This window comes from Sphaeramia orbicularis, chromosome 16, assembly GCF_902148855.1.
Source record: "Sphaeramia orbicularis chromosome 16, fSphaOr1.1, whole genome shotgun sequence".
Classification (NCBI taxonomy): domain Eukaryota; kingdom Metazoa; phylum Chordata; class Actinopteri; order Kurtiformes; family Apogonidae; genus Sphaeramia; species Sphaeramia orbicularis.
Window position 1 is genome coordinate 33,982,161 of NC_043972.1, and position 20,520 is coordinate 34,002,680.

At 40.4% G+C, this 20,520-nt stretch overlaps 1 protein-coding gene across 1 annotated transcript; it reads right to left on the reverse strand.

Moving 5' to 3' along the window:
* Nucleotides 1–6,298: 6,298 nt before the first annotated feature.
* On the reverse strand, nucleotides 6,299–20,172 carry LOC115435469 (myocardin). Its single transcript, XM_030157898.1, has 16 exons — nucleotides 19,893–20,172; nucleotides 18,025–18,195; nucleotides 15,880–15,933; nucleotides 14,939–14,994; nucleotides 14,411–14,477; nucleotides 13,529–13,654; nucleotides 13,229–13,425; nucleotides 12,899–13,039; nucleotides 12,123–12,288; nucleotides 11,864–12,029; nucleotides 11,619–11,763; nucleotides 10,620–11,207; nucleotides 9,797–9,895; nucleotides 9,506–9,643; nucleotides 9,356–9,410; nucleotides 6,299–9,268 (listed from the first exon to the last, which is right to left on the reverse strand). Exons 2-16 carry the CDS (start codon nucleotides 18,077–18,079, stop codon nucleotides 8,850–8,852), a joined length of 2,472 nt encoding a protein of 823 aa, XP_030013758.1. The 5' UTR covers nucleotides 18,080–18,195; nucleotides 19,893–20,172; the 3' UTR covers nucleotides 6,299–8,849.
* Between the last annotated feature and the right edge of the window lie 348 nt (nucleotides 20,173–20,520).

Here is a 20,520-nt window from a genome sequence, read left to right on the forward strand (position 1 = left end):
CTTCAGCAAAACACCCACTGGTTTAATGTGTTACATCAGGGAGCAGTCTGTGTACACAGTATAGAAACGTACAATAGTTTTTATAGAATTTCAGACCTTTCAAGCAGCCCAAAGCCCACTATGGTCTATAGTGTGGTGTGCTTCTGAAGTCTTGGGGTCTTGGGATTACTGCTGGAAACTTCAAGGTAACACTGGGCCTAAAAAATCTGGTTCAGACAAGTAAACTGGAGAGTTGGTTTGCTTTCATCCCACAGGGTAATGGCTCAACTACTGACTGTCAAGAAGCTTGGTTGGAGTTGTTGAGCTTCCCGCTATTGTGGCAAAGGTCAGTTACAACAGCAGTACATCAAAAACATGTCTACACAACCCATTTGATGACTGCAGAGAGCTTGATAATGCCATGTTGAGTTAGCCTTGAAAACAAGGCACTTTTCTTTCTGCATCTTTTTTTTCCACTAAAAAGAGGCAAAACATCTGTGGTACAGAAAGACTGTTCAGTTGAGTCTTGTTTTGGTGCTAATTAGCCCAATTAGCCTTCCCCATCTCACACGGTTTTAAACAAAGACGAACAGCAACACCGCTCAGCTTAACCAGCCCTGCAGTTTCATGTGTGGCAGTGCTGGAAAGCTGCACAAGCCTCCAGTTACAGACGCAGACACCGGCTACTTTAAACAGTTTCAGGCCATCCTCTCTTCACAGGATAAATCTGCACCCTGTTATGTTTTTTCTGAAATATTCTCTGTGTCCCTTTAGCAAGATTTTAGCACAGAAACATGCTTTTGTCAGTACTCTGTGTGGAGGTAAAATTCCCACAGCCGTAATTTCATGATTAGCAATGCTGAGGGGCATGTTCCACATTGGTCGGCTGTACCGTGTGATAACAGATTTCATGAGGAGGTGTAAATGAACCAGTTAGATGCAGTCGAGCAGAGAACTACAAGGAAATTAGATATTCTGAACATATAAAGAATAATTAATCACTGCTCAAAAACAGCCACTTTACAGAAGCAGTTCATGAATCATGAATCAACCTTTATCTATTCCTCATCCCCCATCTTTACAATAAATACAAATTAAACAAACTACCAATTACAAAACCTGTAATTCTGTAAAAGACACTGATATTTTACTGTTATAATTTCTAAATGGCAGAGAGAACAACAAGAGCGACCAACATTAGCAGTATTAAATATTTCCTCCTTCAGGCAGAGGAGCAGTAATAATTCACTAGTTTCAGCAGCAGGAAACAAGATTTCAGTAGTGGTTTCATCCAATCTCTGTGGTTTGGATCCCAATAGGAAACGAGGAATTGAGGTTTATTTCTATCAGTGAAAAGAGTTAAGATAAGAGTGTAAATGACTGTTCAAGGTGTATGTCAAAACATAAATCTAAAAATTTTCTCACTTGTGTTCTTGTCCTGTTTTGTTGGTTTCCTTTTTGCTTATTTTAAGAGTATATTGAGACATTGCAATGAAAAATTGTTGCACTCAATGTGTTGCCTTCAAGGAGAATGTGGTGGCATAGCTGCTGAAGTGTGTCGTTTGATACAACAAGCATCAAGGCCAGATATTTGCAAATTTATCATAAATGATATAGTGTTCAATTGAACTATACCATGCCCTTGGAGGCAGCTCAGTTTTACTCTTTTTTATGGTCAGAATAAACAGATACAAAATTTGCAAGGCACTCAATTTAGCTTTTATTTATTATTATAATCAATTGTAACAATATAAATCTAAAAACAAAGACTGGAAAGTAGGAGCCTGTTGTGCATCTTTCAGCTCCAAGGAGGAATGAAAAACAACATGAGGTTTATCTCACTAATAGTAGTATTTATTGATTAATAGAGAATGTGTTCAATGAGAAATGTTTTTGTTTTGTTTTTTTTTAAGTCAAAACCAAAATCAGGTCTTTGTAAATCTGTGTTTATGACCAGCAGTAAAAAAGGCTTTTTCCTTTGTTGATTTTGAAATGAGTATCAGATGCATGGATTATGAAGGTGTAGAAAAATAGAAATGGGCCATTCCACCGAATGGGTGCCATTTCCTTCCCCAGGACATTATATGTATAAATGTGCATGAAAATCAACTCTAAAATACATTTTACTATTAAGCAAAGTGTCCTGCACATTGATTTAATTGCAAATTTCAAATATTTATTGACAACATTAGTAAAAACTACCTAGAACACTGGAAAAATAGCATTTGTTGCCTTTCCCCATTCTCTAATGCTACACTTTACCATGAAATATAATGATTAAAATACTTCAGAAATGTTTTTTTTTTTTTTTTTACAATGTTGTGTGACTCCAAAAAAAAAAAATATTGCAAAAAAAAAAAAAAAATTTTTGAAGTTTTTTTTTTTTTTTTTTGCAATGTTGTGTGACTCCGCAGCCCTGCGATGAACTGGCGACTTGTCTAGGGTGTACCCCGCCTTTGCCCCTATGTAGCTGGGATAGGCTCCAAGCGACCCCCGTGACCCTAGTGAGGATAAAGCGGGTTCAGAAAATGAATGAATGAATTGTGTGACTCCATATTCCATCTATGCTTTAAATACATTTTTTTCATGAGAAATCCATAATATTTTTGTGAAAATATACATTTTAGTAGTGTCCCTGGGTTCTCACTCAGTCCTGTTACCCTAACACATTCTCCCCTCTGAAAAATTTGGAATATTCCACAAGTCCCATGTTCAGCAGGAAGTTACATCAGCTGGATTTTCTGAAGGCCATGGGAAGATCAAAACTAAGTTCTTTCATTTTTTTTTCTATATATTTGATGATATTGTAACTGTGACTGAGAAGGTTAATCTCAACGCTCAGTCCTGTTACCAAAATTATTTCTTAGATGTTTTTGTTTATCTTTAAAATACATATTTTTTGCAAATCACAAGAATGTGCTCAGTGTCATCATGCTATTACCATGAATGCCATGTGGCTGTATTTCATGAACTTGCTAATTCTGTGCTAAAAACTCATTCTTGTTACTTTCAGTCCTGTTACTCAAATAAAGAGTAACAGGACTGAGTAACAGTAACGGGAGTGAGTAGCATCCTCTGGTTTATTGATTTATTGGTGAATTTTACTCAATATAATACTGTTCACTTGATTTTAAAGTTTTACAGTTGAAATTATTATATTCATTTGGCTAGTTATGTTATAGTATATAGAGCAATCTGCACGTGTCTGTGCAACCTCTACAGTAAATATTAATTAATTTGCATAAAATTTGGACCGAAGTAATTTGGCCAGATATGGAACCAAATGCAGGGTTCTAATCCAGAGAATCTGAAAAAAAAATGTTTTGGACCACTCTAACACACACACACACACACGCACACATACACACACACACACACACACACACACACACACGCACACACACACACACACACACACACACACACACACACACACACACACTCATTCCTGTTACCCAGTGTTCATTCCTGTTACTAAATAACTTTTTCTAAAAAATAAAGATAAACCACTGGATTTTTTCAATTATGTGTGGTCCATTCTTTGTCCAAGTATTTAATGAAACACATCGTAAAAATTTTGATAAATTTGAGGTTTGGGTCTCCTTTAAAATGAAAAAATGACTTTGCAGTTTTAAGAAAATTACAACTTGCGTGCATATATAGTGATTTTTTGTCACAAACATTAATTATTTTAACATGTAACCAACCATTTCTTTAAAATAAACACTTTGTTCAGAGGAAAACAAAGGAATTAGTTGACAAGCTTTTAAGTGTGCTTTTTAAATGTCACATGAGTTTTGGTAACAGGACTGAGAAAAATGCGATCATGTTCCGCTTAAAAACCTTGTAAAAAATGAAATAAAGTTGCCTGAGATGGACCAATACACATTTTGAATAGTTAAATATGTGTGTTATTAGATTCAGTGTTGAAAAAAGATAAAAAATGAAGTTTAATTTGGAAGAGTTATAACAAGCAAATGGCACCCATTCAGTGGAATGGCCCAAATAGTAAATATTCAGCATTTTGAGAACGTAACATATATTTCAGAAACCTTGTGATTAAGGAGCTCATGTCTTTTCAAGAGGAGCCAACCCTTCCATGCTGTTCACACCCCTGTTTTCAAAATATTACTCAAAATGAGCAGCAGCAGATACATTTTGACAAATAGTAAGAAAAAAATAGTATAAATGATAAGACAGTGGCTCAGATGAACACAGATTTAAAAACACTACCACATTATCACCTACAAGAATAACCATGTTATTATTTCTTTGTTTGTCATGTTTGTGCATCTGCAGCTTCGGGCACTGGACAGCGAAGCATTGACCAGGTCAGAACATCCAGCTGACCTGATCCAGAACAGACGCTCTGTGAGTTTATTGTTGATACTGGAAAAATGTCTCATATAGACTGGGTTCATGGAACGGTGAACAAGGGAACAACCCTGCATTTCCAGGTTAAAAGCATTCATGTGTCTGTTTGTGGTCAGATTAGTCATTTAAGACAAAATATACTACAATGTTTTGTCCATCAAATTGTACTTTTAAGATCAAACCATTTTTTGTTGGCATTTCTCGCGTATGAGGTAAAAATTGGGACCAGCAGAAGTTCATGGCCTCAGTCCTTTATCTTATAAGCACAGGCCTCACACTGTAGAGATTATTTGATGGGTTTTATATCCTATGTACTGGATGATATGGTGTCCAATGCCTTTTTCTGCTTCCTACTGTAAACGTGATTACTGGTCGCTGTTGACTAACTGACACATGGCTACAGTAGCTGCTGGGAAATTAACATCTCTGTGCCTTCTCTCACATGGTTTATAATTGCAGAGCAAACCTCTCAGAGGAGCGCCAAAGAAATCGAACCACTGCGACCTTCTGCCAGTGATCAAAGCCTACCTCAACCAGCCCCCTCCCCCCTTAGATGCCTCACCCCAACCCCAACCCAGGAGACCAAATGAGGGAGAGACGGAGAGAGAGAGAGAGAAAGAGAGAGAGAGAGAGAGAGAGAGAGAGAGAGAATCCACACAAACCATCTCACGTCTCGGTGAGAGCTACCTGCTTTACATATGAAACACACCTTTCTCCCTTTAATTCCCATGAAATCCTGCAGGAAGCAGTTATTACAGGCAGAGGGGGACAAGGAGGAAGTGATGTGGAACGGCTAGAGGGCCCATTACAGAGAATCCCTCATTACACCCTGGTCACAGCTTTCAAGAATTACCCCTGTGAAAACATACACTCGCCCCCAGGTGGGTAAAGTCAAAGAGAAAAGATTGTTTCATTTTTTTTCTGTCTTTGTGCCTTATCTCTCGACAGGTGTGTTAGGGTTAAAGTTATCAATATATGCAACTTTAACTCACTGTCAAAGCAGCAGATAGGCTGGTTTTGATCCTTATTGGCTGTAAATGAGCCTAAAGAACTGTCTGCTCTATCTTTATATTCCTGTCTTTGATTAGAATGGAGACAGATCCTCACAACACATGTTGGTTTGTGATCAATCAATCATTTAATCAACTCACCTGCTTCCATAGAGCTGGCTCATTTGCAGAAACTGAAGAGAAGTATGAAATCATCAAGGTAGGATAAAAATGGGAAGACTGAGCTGTTTGGTGAGACATCAGAGAAGAAAAACACCCTGACTCATCTGTCAGATACATGTTGATCCATTCTGCCAAGTTTCTCCGTTCATTAGGAGGTGCAGTTTACAGTAGAAGCGGCTTGCCACAATGTTGACAATAGGGGGAAAAAAATCATTATTGTAAAATACACAATTCAGTACATCAGCATCAAAAGACGTTAGAGAGTAGCTTCCACAGACAGAAATAAGTTATGTAATTAAAACTGTTCAGGTACTTCTCTTGATTATAACTGTGGCCTATAGTAAACGGCTCATTAAACCACGATGGCTATAATGATCACTGTTTTTGGACTATAGTTATTCTGTGTTTATTTACAGCTTCATGATGAGTCCTCTGTACTCTCACATTGTGTCTTTTGAAGAATATCCATAAAAGCATGCAGATGTCAGGACTGTTTCATGGATACTTAAGCAGCATATTGGTGAATATTAATATCTAATTTCCCCTATTATTATGAATATTTGATAAGACATGATTTGGTACAATTTCTTGTGAAAAAATAAGTGATGGACAATTTTTGGTTCATGAAGACATCCACTTGTTAATCCTTTCAATGTGCTTTGTCACTGCCATGAGCTTATTGATGCAATAATGAATTTATTCATGACACAGATACAAGGAGCACAGTAGCCACATAGAAAATCTATTAAGACTTTAATTTTCTTAATGCTTTTAAATATGTTTTGGACAGGGGATGATATCTTTGGCACAAATAAGTTACATAATAAATAAAAGCAAACACATTTTATTTCACAATAGAGCATTTATAGCAGCAGAATTGGCCTAGAGAGCCTCAGTTGCCTTTGACGCCCCAGTTTTCCTGTTGATGTCTGTCTAAACAGCCTCAAATCCAGTTAAAAATGGAAATATTTAACCTGGGTTTAGTCAAACATGGGAAAATGTCTCAGGGGCGCTTCAGGCTCTGAAACTGGAAACGCTGCCCCAGTGTTTGGAAATTACACAGGAAACAAGGAAAACACCAGCATAGGCCAAAAAAAGCATTGGAAGTCACAGGAGGTAGCATCTTACTCTCCTGCCTATTTTATCTTTTCTCCTTTTTTTTTTTTTTTTTCATGCACCAGGCAATGTCTATTGATCGCTATGATTATCATAGCGATCCATTCACATTCAGCTGCATTTTTATGTTACTGTAGTGAAAGCTGGATTGCTTCAACACAAAGCTACAATATTGTGTTGAAGGTTTGCATATGTGCAGATGTCACTTATCTACAATTCACCATAGCTGTCCTGCTAAGTCAGACACCAGTGTATCTTCTGAACAAGAAACTGGAAGCAGCAAGGAAATGTTTGCATACAAACAACATGACATGAACATCATACAACTTAATCTGCAAGTCACTGCATCACATAGATATATCATAGAGATCATATTGCACTTGACACAATACATTTGGATTCAGAAAAAGAAAAGTTTTATCCGCATGTAACTGAACTAATCGGAGCTCTAAAAAAACACTACAAATTGAAAGTAGAATTCAATTGAAGGCAGATAAAATCTTGCATTCTTGTCTGGTACAGCAGAGGCTTGTTGCAGATAACCTCTGAGATTTTTTAAAATTAAAGTTATTATGTAAAGAAGAGTTTGAAATATAGACAGAACACTGAAGATTGAACAAACCTCAATAAATGAAGTGTCATATTCAAACACATAATATACAATAACCATTATGACATGGCCATGACATTATTTAAAATATGAAAATGTGATCATTTTCACCATTAAAAAATGTAAAGCAATAATAGTTTCAGGATCAGCCAAGACTGACAATGTGTCGCTAACAATGTTCTAGAATTAGATCAAATTAATATATATATATCTAAATTTGTTCTAATTCTACAGTGCATTTTTCCCCACATTGAAATGTACAGCAAACGTTTAACAGTGTCCAATGATCCATGGGTAGAATTAATTTACAATAAGGGAACAGGTGTGGTCTTGGTGTTGGGTTATAAATTGTGCTAAATCTGGCTTTGCTAGTAGCAGGGTAAGCACGAGCTGTGAGCCAGACGCTGTTGGGGGTTAATCAGGGAACAAAATGACCACCTGTTTTTGCAAAGTGATGAGGTAACTCTCACTTGTCTGATTGGTGCATTTGTATGGGGACTATTTTTGGGGTGGTTGCCTGATTGCTCTTCTGGAGAACAGTAACTTGAACGAGATAATATGGTCGTTCCGATGATTACACTGGATAACTACTGTACACTGGAGTTACTGCCCACTGGCAGTGAATCGACAATGAAATGCCTGGTCTGAAATGTGGACACAGAAATGGACATCCATAGAATTTGACAGTTCTCTGTGTCTTCCACACACATCTCCCCACACATCAGTCATACCACACTGAAACAGACATACTTAATTGTAAGCAAACAACTACAAATAGATTTGGCATAATGCTGATAAATATACATGGAAGCATTTTTGTGTTGACACATACAAACAAAAGAGCCTTGTGTGCACAGACACAAGCAGTCAGACAATACTCAACACACACACAAAGGCTGGCACGTACACTTGCATACACGTGCACACACTTCTTATGTGTAGCTTCTGCCAGCTCTCACCCTCTACATGCCGACTGTGTGTCTGGCACTGGGGTTAAGGTCTGGAGCCACACACAAGCTGTGTGCTCTGTCTGGCTTATACACACTCTAAATGGGTTTTATGAATGGCTAGGACTCAATGACTGAGTCAACACCAGGGGCCACACTCAACCCAATCCACCAATGGGTTTCAGAGATAAGTCAGGAACAACATTCTCCCGGCGCTGCCAAGAAGCATGTTTAAATTAATATGCCACCAGGTTTTCTTTTGTTTTGCACTGCAAACATTGTGCTGTGGAGTGTGTCAATCCACAGATGTGTTGCTTGTTTGCCATTTCTGGCTGAGCCCAAGTGCTTTTAAACAGTGCAGTGCAATGTCTACGTATGTGAAAGTGTGTGTGCAAGTGTTTGTGTTCACATTGCCCCATCAAAGCTATGTTTGATCAGATTGTTGCAAGGTCTCCAGCTCTCGACATTGCGTAGAGCCAGAAACTGACAATCGATCACTGCTGGATTGATGGAGGCATCTAATCACAGCTTTGGGCCCTCATCAGGGTGCATACAGTTTGCTCCATTCATAACCATCCAAAAATACAATGCTCACATTCATCCACTGTACATACAAAGGAGTTTTAAAACATACGTCCTCACCTCTGCTCTTTAGATTAAATCCATTAGATCCAACACGCGGCTGACATTCAGATCTGAATCCAGACTGAAGTCTGTTTCAACAAAGGGTGCTGTCGGTGGGGTGAGAGGGCGGAGGCCAGAGGTCAGTGTTTCAAGCCAGTCAGCGGCGTCAAACTGTGTTGGAGCCCGTCGTTTCCGTGACTTCCCAATGGATGACAGAGGGGAGGTACAAATGGGTGGTGGTGGGGGAGCTGGGATCACCTGACTGGGAGTTATTACAGCAGGAGATGGAGGGAGTTCCAGCAGGAGAGAGGAGCAAAGAGGTGAGGGTAGGAAGCTGTCATCTTTGGTGTGTTGCTGGGGGGCATGGGACTGATCAGCTTGAGGAAATGAAGAAGGGCTGGGGGCTGAGTGAGCCAGGGATTTACGATCAGAGACATTGACAGAGTCTGGAAAAGATGGAGTATGAAAGAATTAAACACTGAAAGAAATAAGAGATTCATTGAAGTATTTTTTATTAATGGCAAAATACTCACCAGCACAAGTAATTGACTCATCCAGAATGTCATCTATTGACTGCCGGGGGTCCATCTGTTAACATCAGACAGTAAAAACATTTCATTCCCAGTAAAAAAAAAAGGGGTCAAAGTCTGGTAGCTTCTTGCTGTTCATTCACAAACTCTAACCTGTGCTTTTTGGATAGCCTCCTGCAGCTCTTCTTCCAAGCTGCGAACACCAGGTGAAGCCTGCACAGGACTCGCTGTAATCTGCACTGGCAGCTCAAAATCCTGGCCGATCACCTCACATGGTTGGCAGCAGAACACCTGGTTAGAACACAGAGGTACATTAGTTGACAGGTGGTAATAAGCATATGCTAACATTTGGGCAATATTTCTTGACTGAAGGTTGTGCAGTGTTGACAAAAGTGAACAACATGTGATTATCCAGGATATATGTACATTGATTTGTGTGTTTACCTGTGTAAACAACACTTCTGTCTGTGCATCTGTTTCTGGCTTCCCTCTGGAGCATCCTGGATCCTGTTGCAGGAAGGGATGGAGGGATCCTCCACATGACTGGAAGACAAGAGGAAATAAAAACTGGAAATCACTCTTCAATTCAAGTTTATGAAGTTAGGGTTACAGGTTATAACTTAGCTTCAGGACCAAAGATTACACCCTAATAGTGTGTCTTACCCCTTTCTCCCCTTTTCAACCTCACCCCATCACCTCCAACCGCCAACTCTTCTTTGTTTCCTCTTTTATTCACATAACAGGAAACAAGGTCAGGGAGCCAAAGCTTCTCAAGACATGACCTCACTCTGAGTCACTACGAGGCCACTCATCATCCTCTACCTACACCACATTCGACTGCTCCCACCCTCTATAATCTGCTTCTAATTGATCTAATTGAAGAATTAGAACATAATATTTAGCCTTGTGTTTTAAGCTGTGTATTATCACCAGAAAATAACAATATGCTTTTATTTTGTATAGATAGCACGGGTCCGCTACAGTAGCACAATGTTTTCACAGAGGCTCAGATCAGGCATGCTTTTCTTTCCTCTGTTTTATCTACGATATTTGAGTGGGAAACAATGTTATGTTCCCATTAAAGTGGAAATGAACACACCAATCATTGCATTTTTAGAGGCCACCATAGGGGAGGGTGAGTGGTACATAGATGCCACTAACTATCACACTGATCCTTTAATAATTTACTGTACATATTCTATGATGTTTTCTTAGTTAGTGAAGTATTCTACACTCTGTGTTAGACTAAATATATGTCTGTCCTTACCTCAGCGGGGTTAGTTGAGCGGTCTCTGGGCCTGCTCCTTATCCTCTCCCTCATCTCCAACTCCACACTCAACTCCTGCTGCTGTTGCTGCTGCTGATGCTGCTCGCACTCAGTCCTCCAGGGAGTCCCACACTGCAGGGGCGAGGAGGACGACATGGGTAGACTTGGACTTGGAGTTCCTGAGGCAGTGCTGGCAGGAGCCAGGAAGACAGCGTTGGTAAGAGCACACTGTTCACCTGCCAAACTGACTGACGCAGCATTTGTGAAACCATTTGGGACAGCATTCAAGATCCCATTCGGGGCGTCGCTGAGAATCCCATTAGGAATTCCCCGGTCCTGTATGTAAATCTGTTTGTTCGGGCTGCTGGGTGAGTCTGGTCCAGAGCTGGAGGCTGAGCTGGGGCTCTGGCTTGATGGCAGTAGGGTGCAGGGGGTGAGGGTCTCCAAGCTGGTACCCAACTGGCAGAGCGGAGCAGGAGTGACACAACTGTGGGGGAGCTGGAAGGGCCGGAGTCGCTGCAGCAGGGCAGGTTTGGTGCCGGACACAGGGAGGCCACGCTTACGCAGCTGCTGTCGCAACTCTGACACCTGAGGAGGGGGTGGAGGGTGATGAACATGAGCTGTCCCAGAACACACCTCTGACATGTTTAATGAATATAAACTGAGTAAGGCTGAGTGAGTCTCTTCTCAGTGTCAATGGCTGGGCTCTTAAATTATTCTAATTGTACTTCAAGTATTATTACTATGTAATTACTGTACATACTATTATAATTTTAATCATTCTTTCATCACATACATACATGTGTTATTGGTAGAAAACATCATTGTTATTGTCCTCTGGGTGTTCTTTTTTTTAAGTAAATCATTTTGCCTTTGTGTATGAAAGGTGTTATATAAATCCATTTTAACTGCCTTGTCTTATGACCGCATCCTCAATTTGACACAGACTATTTGTCATCACACATTTTGTGACTTTCATGGTGTTGATGTAGCTCTTACTGTTAGATCGACCAGATTTGCAGGAAGAAGCTCAGGCTTGGCCGCGGGCTTTGTGTCCACAGGGGTGTGATTTGTTGTGGCAGGGACAGGTTGAGGGTTCAGGGGCATGGCTCCAGAGGACTTCACAAGATCACTGGGGTCTCCACTAGAGAAAGGATGGAAGCATCGACACACCCAAAATATGATTTGACAGAAGCTCCACAGGAAATATCCAACACAGTATCACCAGCAAAACATGTGCAGACCTGGGTACAACAGCGAGCTGCTGTGGTTGGAGTTGCTGCTGTTGTTGCTGCTGCTGGTTCTGGAGAATTTGTAGCTGCAGGAAGACCTGCTGCTGTTTCAATAGATGGGAATAGGCTGGATCTATAGACTGGGTAGGGGTAGGGCTCTTCTGTTTGGCTCCTCCCCCTGGAAATAAACAGGTTTTCACAATTAACTTAAAGTGCTATCAACAGGAGTAGACCCTAACATATACTAACTGTATGACCATCATATTGGTACCTCCAGTCCCAGACCCTCCTCTCTGGTCTGGAGGAATGTACTGGTGATATTTGAGTTTCCTCATTTTGGGTTTGGTGTCCCGCGGTTTCCGTGGGCGGGGAAGGTGGTTGAAGTTCAGGGAGGGCGGCAGGGAGGTGGAGCAGGTCGGGCTGGGAGGCCGAGCTGTCTGTGAAAACACATTTTGTACAACTCTAACTATACTGTGATTTCAGAGTGTAATTTCAAGAACAGCATATAAAATATCACACCAATAAAATGTCATGTTTGACAGTGTTCGCCCTGTGTCAAGGTTAAACTCTTACACGAAACGTACAAATGCCTCACAAATCTCTAGATGACAGCACGTGCTAGTTCTGACATACAGTCATGCTGCTTGTGCATGAATGCGTTAACCTGCAGGGCAATACTGAGCTCCCCAGAAGTGCAAATTGACAGTAATGAATGCAGAGCAGCTTACAGCCGAGTATTGTGTTCGACAAAACAGGGGAGTGACCATCCTGTTAGGTTAAAGACCTTTACAGTGCTGCATTATCTCTAATGCTGTGTGCCTGCTGTGAATATGTGTCACACAGCAAATTCAAACACACACACAACCTAAATGATGTGTTCTGCATGAAAATAATACATAACACATTTATTTTAGCTCATAAGTTAATTTTAAAGAGTAATAAAAATATTAGAATCAACAGGAACCTTGTAAATTTTAAATGAGCCAAAAATGAAAACCAAAGGAGGTTTTTATGTGACATTATTAGTATGCACTAACCCTGCATTACCTTTGGCAGCAGGGGTGTGGTCTGAGAGGTCAGATACATCCCATTTGGTCTTCCAGTCGTTGCCATGGAGTTTGATTCACCCAGTGTTACACTCATAGGTTGTCTGATGCCCTCGGTTGCCGGGAGCAACGCCAAACCAGACTGGAGGCAGAATATCATGTTATCAGAGTTGACATATAAGGCTATGTAGAAAGTCATCAGTCTGTTAGTATTTACTTTAATGTGTTTATCAAAGGGTATTGGTGGGAAATAATTAATGACTTTGGCAGCACTAGACTTTCTTGTTGCTACTGTGTGAAGCGATGCTGTACATGAATGTTAATGACTCACCTGAGCAGGACTGGGGCTGTGGTTTAGCGCAGGGCCCACAGCTGAGAAGTCACTCAGTAATTGGTCACCTGAGAGGCCTGGTAATGAAGGAAAGCCTGATGATTGGTGAATGCCATTTTGCTCAGTGGGTGAGGAGGAGGAGCAGGAGGAGATGTCATCTTCGAAGACATCAGAGGACAGAGGGAAGCAGGCAGAACCTGAGGATATTAAAAGTGAAAGGAGGTAAGGTCAGCAGAGGAGATAAAAATATGTGCGACTCTGTCTGTGTGTGCTGGTGCATGTGGATGTGTGTTGACTCACGGTTCTCCAGGGGCAGTGTGTGTTCGTGCTGTTGCTCTGCAGGTCCAGACGGACGCTGGATCCTCTCACTGAGGTCCTGAGCCTGGCGAGCCTTCTTCTGCCTCTGGGCCCCACACACACTCCTCTCTACAGGTGGGGAAATGAGGGAGGGACGTTGCAGATAAGGGGAGAGGCGAAGACAGATGGGAGATCAGCAGAGAGAGGAGAGTGAAGAGAGAGAAGCAACAGGATTTCAGAGCATATGCGATGTGAGCGTGCACAACAATTTTGCCATAGGCGATTAGTCCCAGTTCAAACTGGCAGAGGAATCAAAAAATAGTAAACACTCCTACTCCTGGGGAGAGGGAGTCCTTATGTGCATAATTATGCGCATACACATATATTAACACAACATTTAAAGGGTAGAAAGGTGCTATTCGGGAAATCAGACATTTAGAAACGCTAGTATCACAATAGTGCTATTTTCAATTTAAAAGCAAAGTTAGAGGGGAAGTGCAGAGGAGCAGAGAAGAGATAAAAAGAGAAATAGAGATGAGAGAGTGACATGTCAGTAATGGAAGAAAATGATGACTCTGATCCCCGGATGGGCAGGTTTATCATGTGCTGTCAATCAATGATATGTTTGCAGGCTGCAGAGTTACAGTGTTCAACAAGGTCACATTTCTGTTAAACTGACAGCTGATGAAACACAAAGCCCATTTCCAGATTTACACACTTCATTTCCTCACACAACTACTGTACAGTGGGCAGATATGATAAAATACATACAGAGAGAGACAGAGACAGAGAGGGGTGAATTAAACTGTGTTACTGTGCACGTTTCATGGAGCATACAGAGCAATGCACAGTGAGATGACAGTGTGACTGTGGGCAGGAAATCACCTTTTGCAGTTTCAGTGTTCAGACCACTAGGGGGCAACTTCTGTGTGGCACCATCATCAGTAAGACGCTGCATCAGGAAACAGCAGGTCAAACCAACAGCCAGAGCCCAAAGATCACAGGAAACGTTCAATAAAACTGAAATTCAGTGGTGTGTTGCAGAAGACTATTATTGCTTTTGCACCAGTGTTTACCCCAGAATATTTGCAGTATTTGCAATTTGTAGGGTTTTTAAAGCATGTATGCATGTTGGGCTAAAAAGACTTTTTGATGAAACCAGCACTAATTCAGTCTGTAAAGACCACTTGATGCAGTCAATTGAGAGGGAAACACTGCATATCCATTCTAAAATTTCAATCAGGCAGCAAAGATAAACAAAAATGTTGTTTGATTCTGTAAAAATATTTGTCAAAGCAAATACTGTAAACTGAAATGATGGAAAACACTTTTATCTCATTTCATTAAAACCATATTATTACATTCATGAATGACATTCTGCTGAAAATAATTAAGAAACAAGCTGCTACTTACCAGAGCTTCACTCTGGTCTTTCTCTGATTTTTGAGTGGGACAGGTAGATTTCAACCCTGTGGGAGAACACAAAGAAGATAATATAATAAAGCAGCAGAAAAGGTATGCATTTCAAACCTAAATCTTATACTTGTATTTTTTAAGTGTGCTAAAATGCTAAAAGAGTTGCTTAAAAGAGGAGTAACTCAGGTGAACCGTTGCATCAACAAAGCACTTGAGGCTTCAAATGACTGCTGTAAGTTACAGCATGGAGCATTTCAGGCACTCTTTTGTGTTGTCAGGAATCAGAATGTGCAGCCGCCTCAGCCTGAGACAGCTGGGAACTGAAGCGTTTGTCGACAAAGTAACTAAAATTGCTCCATTCTTTTTTACTCTGCTCCAAACTACTTTACTTTACTTTACTTTTCTATTTACTGCACCAAAATGAATCAATGTACTATGTATTTTTGCATATAAGACATTAATATGGCAAACAACTTGATAATTTGTTTTACCATTTTCAGTGCATTTTCCATGCATTTGTTTTCTTTTGCATCAAAACGTACATTTCTAATTTCACTACAGGCACTCATATAACAGGTACATAAAAGGTAGGTATTTTTTAGACTAATGAAGCCTTGTCAGTGTGAATATTTTATGTATTTGTGCTTTTCTTCCTAATTTCTTCACTGATTTATAATGCAAAATACTTGTTAGTGTTCCATATTTATATGGTTTCATAGTATATGTATATTTGAAACATTTAATAGGGCAAAAATACGACAACTTGAAGTATGTTTTTGCACAAGGACGCACAGTTCGACCAATTTTATTAATATGATAAATTTGCAAAGACATTTACAAATCAATAGCAAACTGTCTGTCAATGAGACAAGGTGACCTGATGATTAGTATGAAATCAGATCAATTACAGTATTAAAGAATGGCACACGTAGACTAACCCAGATCTGCATTGATTTCGCTCTGCCTTCGGTTCTGAATCCTCAGCTGCAGGACTGGAAGACAAGAACAGAGATTAAAGTGGCTTAAAGTGATGAAAGAAAACTGTAAATTGGTTTGATTTCTTTTTTGAGACTAACACTGAGACATTGTGAAAGAAATCATGCTGATGCAGAAAGGTAAGAGTTGAGCAATGGATGAAAATGTGATCACTGTTAAACGATATGGCCTTGTAACTTAGAGTACCCCTTGACTTTGCAGCGCTTGTAGATTATATATCTTCTCGCATGCCTGCACACATCTACACACCTCTCGAATGCGTACACACATTGACATTCAGTGCGCGAACAGGTGAGGCAGGGCAGGGCCGGGCCCATTACACCCAGCGCCTCGATGAGTTTTGAGACCTGAGAGACCTGAGGAGGGGAGGGGAGGACAGCATGGGGGAGGGGGGGGGGTTGAGGGCAGTGACTATTTATCTCTCAGTATGTCTATTTCTGTTGGCCCCATCCCCCCTTCAGCTGTCCCGCTCTCTCTACAAGACTCCCATACATCTCCTCCTACTCACGTCATCCTCATTTGTGCTACTAACTATACTCTTCCTGCCTCTCAATCTACTCAAAACAAAATGTTAAACATTGTGTATTTTTGGATTTAAAGTACAAACAAGCTGCCCTTAAAGCAGCTGAACACGGAAGTCACACTGGGGTTTCAGTGTGATTGAAGTTTTATCAGTGCGAATGTGTGTGATGATTTGTTTCCTTGTGTCTGAACTGAGGGCATTTCATTTGCATTATACAAAAAGATTACAAAATAAATTGAAGGTCAGTCCCAGGATCAATCTTGTGAATTTCACTTTCCAAAAATGTTTTTTTCCCATCTTGCTTATTGATTTTTTATATATATATATTTTTCATCTAAAAGGTAGTTTATTTTATACCTTGGGCCTCTAAAACAAACAAATGGAACGTACTGGTTGAAGTACTTGCAAATGGTTTCAAGGTGTTTTACTTAAGTTGTAAAAATGTGTCAAAGGTTGAGAGTCAAAGCTTTAACCTGGAGATTAACACATTATCATATCTGACCTTAACACTGGTATAATATTATGTAATGTTAACATTTTAAGCATTTGTCAAACGTTTCTGGTCAGTGAGAAGAAAATTCGGAACCGAACTACATCCGATCTCACCCTGGCTTTTTTTTTTTTTTTTTTTTTTCTTAAAACCCCATAATCTGTCTCATATACTGACAAACAGACACATTCCTGGAGCTTAGCTATGTGTAGACATGATTACAAACACAGCAGCTGCCCCAAAGAATCACGTTTTCCAGCAGGTGTTTGTACACCTAGGGGACTGTGTCTATGTCGTTTCCTGCTTTCTATTTTGCAAGCCGTTTATGACAGCTGCCTGGGATCACAACAGCAGATACTACAACTTGTAGAGGAACTTACATTATGTTGTTTTGGATAGGGTTGTTCAATGCTGTTTATCACACATTGCTGACTGCCTCTTGGAAATAGTAGTCATTAAAGCAATACAGTGAATTAGTTCATCTCAGTGATATAATTAATCATTATTTCCACCTCCTTTCTCTACAATTTTTGTCATAATCATTCAATTATAAATAACTTGGACGCTCACATTTAAAATTCCCCCTTTGCTTTTTTTGTTCTCATAAATATCCAGGCATAATGCATTAAATATCACGTCAAAACAGTCTGTTACACATCATCTGAGTTTATTCCAGCTGAAAGGTGGTTATTAGTGTCACTTTAACAGCAAACCTTAGCTATATGTGTCATTATTTGTTTAAATGAAGGACACTCCACTGCTCCAGTCTTAGTTGAAGTGTCTTTCGGAGATCTTTAGCCCCAGGCTCAGCTGTCTTCATGTCTATTTGAGACATCTCTGTTTGTAGGTAGCAATCAATAAATCCATTCAGGATGATCAATATTTTCACTCAATTGATCATGCGGTAGATAACATGACTGACAAGCCAATAACCTTGACGAACATATCACCTCTACATATTGATGCTAATGTTGCCAATTGTGCCTGGAGATGTAAAGGCATTGTTGTGGAGAGAATACTTCCTTCTCCAGTTAATTGGGCTGAACTGAGACACTGATGCGTTGGCTGTCTCACCTGAGCGGAACTTGTTCCGGATGAGAAGCGATCTCTCGGAAGCCAGCAGTGTCATGGTGGAGGGTGATGAGGGGTGGGATGGGGTGGGGCGAGGGTGAAGAGCAGAGAGAAAAGAGGAAGTTCCTGGTGTCAGTCCACCAGGAGGAATGGTCCCTCTCCTTCTGTCTCTCTCTGTGTCAGGAATGCAAGGACCAAGAGGAAGCAAAGAGTGAGAGAGACAGATGCTTGTTAATCCACTGATAGACACAAACCGATATTGATAGAGGCACACAAAGCACAGCAGAGATAGATTGAGGAAGAAACAGAGACGCAAAGCCTCTCAGACCTACAGGCAGACTGAACACTGTGGTGAGCCGCTCTGGCAACAGCAGGCCTCCCTATAGACAGCCTGTCATAATCACACAGAGTCACACAGGCCCACCCACAGAGACAGAACTAACGACACACAGAATTAAACAGACAAGGAGGCTTTTAGAGAGACAGAGCGAGGAGGCAGAGGAGGAAGAGGAAGAGGAGTGATGGAGACAGAGGCCCCAGCAGATACTCAGACGTCAAGGCTGAGGCTTGCAGGAGGACACTGATTGTGACGGACAAACATGAACTCGCAACACCTACAGCATCCCACAGGACATTTGTACTGTGACAGTGAGACCAACTGTGTTTTGCACTGAAAGAACAGGAAGTGACTCTCAGATAGTGAGGACTGCAAGTCTACATAAACTGAAATAGCAAACTTACACAGAACCACCAACACAACTGACCTGCAGCAATGGGATGTATTTATGTAGTGCACATTGGAGATACTTTTACTTTACTTGAGTATTTACATTTTCAGCTACATTTTGAGGCAAATAATGTACATGTTGACTCCTCTACATTCACTACAAGTAAAATGAGGTAGATTTGTATCATTAGAATAAATTAAAAATGAACAAATATGTACTTCTGTATTATTAAAAACTGAGCTTTTTCCGAGTAATTTAATGTGTATGTATGAATTTTATGTTGTTTGTTGAATTACAACACAGTGATATACAGAACAGATCTGAAATCAGCCATTTTGCTTCTAATTATTTGGTATTTTTACTTTAAATGCAGGACTTATAGTATTTCACGATGTGGTATTTCATCTTTTATAGAACAGTAGCTGATCTGAGTACTTCCTCCACCACTGCTGATTCCTATCTATGTTCTGTACTTTAGAGGTGCTTTTACTTTACTTGAGTTTTTACATTTTCATTTACTTAATACTAAACCACTACATTTTGAGGAAATAATGTACTTCTGATTCTATTCCCTACAAGTAAACTGAGTTACTAGGTGGCAGAGCTGTAATGGTGTGATTAGTCTGAATGAAAATGAAGAAATATTCTGTACTATTAAAGATTACATTATATGTAAATACTTTTACTTTGATGGCAGGACTTGTAGCAGACTATTTTCACAATGTGGTATTCCTGCTTTTACAGAACAGTAACACATCTGAGTACTTCCTCCACTGGCCAGCCACAGAGCACCCAAAGGAAGTCTGTTTGAAGGGAATGGGCAAACAAATAAAAAAAAAAAAAATACACACACACACACACGCTTTGAAAAGCTGGGGTCATGCATACTAAATCACCATAGTGTTCTGCCAATTCCCAGGCCCATAACTGCACACACCTTAACTTATTTACAACATCAAGAGTTTGGCCAAAACAAGGTCACACACTCACTGATGCAATCAAATAACAAACGATTGATTGAGATTTGATGTCTGGCACAGACATTTCACAGTAGGGCACTGAGGCAGAAGAAGAAGAAGAAGAAGCACTGAAAACACTGAGCAACCTGAGAATAAAAGGAAGAGAATGAAAGAGAATACTTACAGGAAAAGAGAGAATTGAGTCCCTCGGGGGAAATTGGAGTGGATTTAAGATTAAATTGAGAGAGGTGCGAGATGGAGGAAGAGAGGGAAAGACAGAACTTCGTAGTGTTTAATGACGATTTCTTTCTTTCATGTTCTTTTCATATCCTTTTTTTCTGCCCTTTTCCACACTTCTCAGAGTCTCAGTTTTTCCTAAAGGTGAAATGCAAGGAGAAGAGGGATCTGTGGTTCCTTCAACTCCTTACGATAGAAACTCACCCTATCCTCTGCCTCGCTCTACCTCTGCCTCACTCTCTGCCCCTCTCCCTGTCCACCCCAAAGCATCCTGGATCCTTAGTGCCAACTGTGAGCGACTGTCAAAGTTTACCCCTCCCCCTTTGTGGCCTCATCTCCCCCTGTCCCGGCCTAGCAGCCATTCACTCCCCCTGTCGTCTGCTGACTGTCTGATTGAAGTACAGATTCACAGACAATAAGCACTTTTGTGTTTGCAAAGGACGTTGTAAAAAAAGCTGATGAAGTTCAGTCACTTAATGTTAGGAGTTGAATTGCAACATAATGTGATGGCTGGAAAAGTGAAGGCAAGATAAAGAGTCAGTTTATTACAAGGCAGAGAGAGAAGCCTGGGAGTG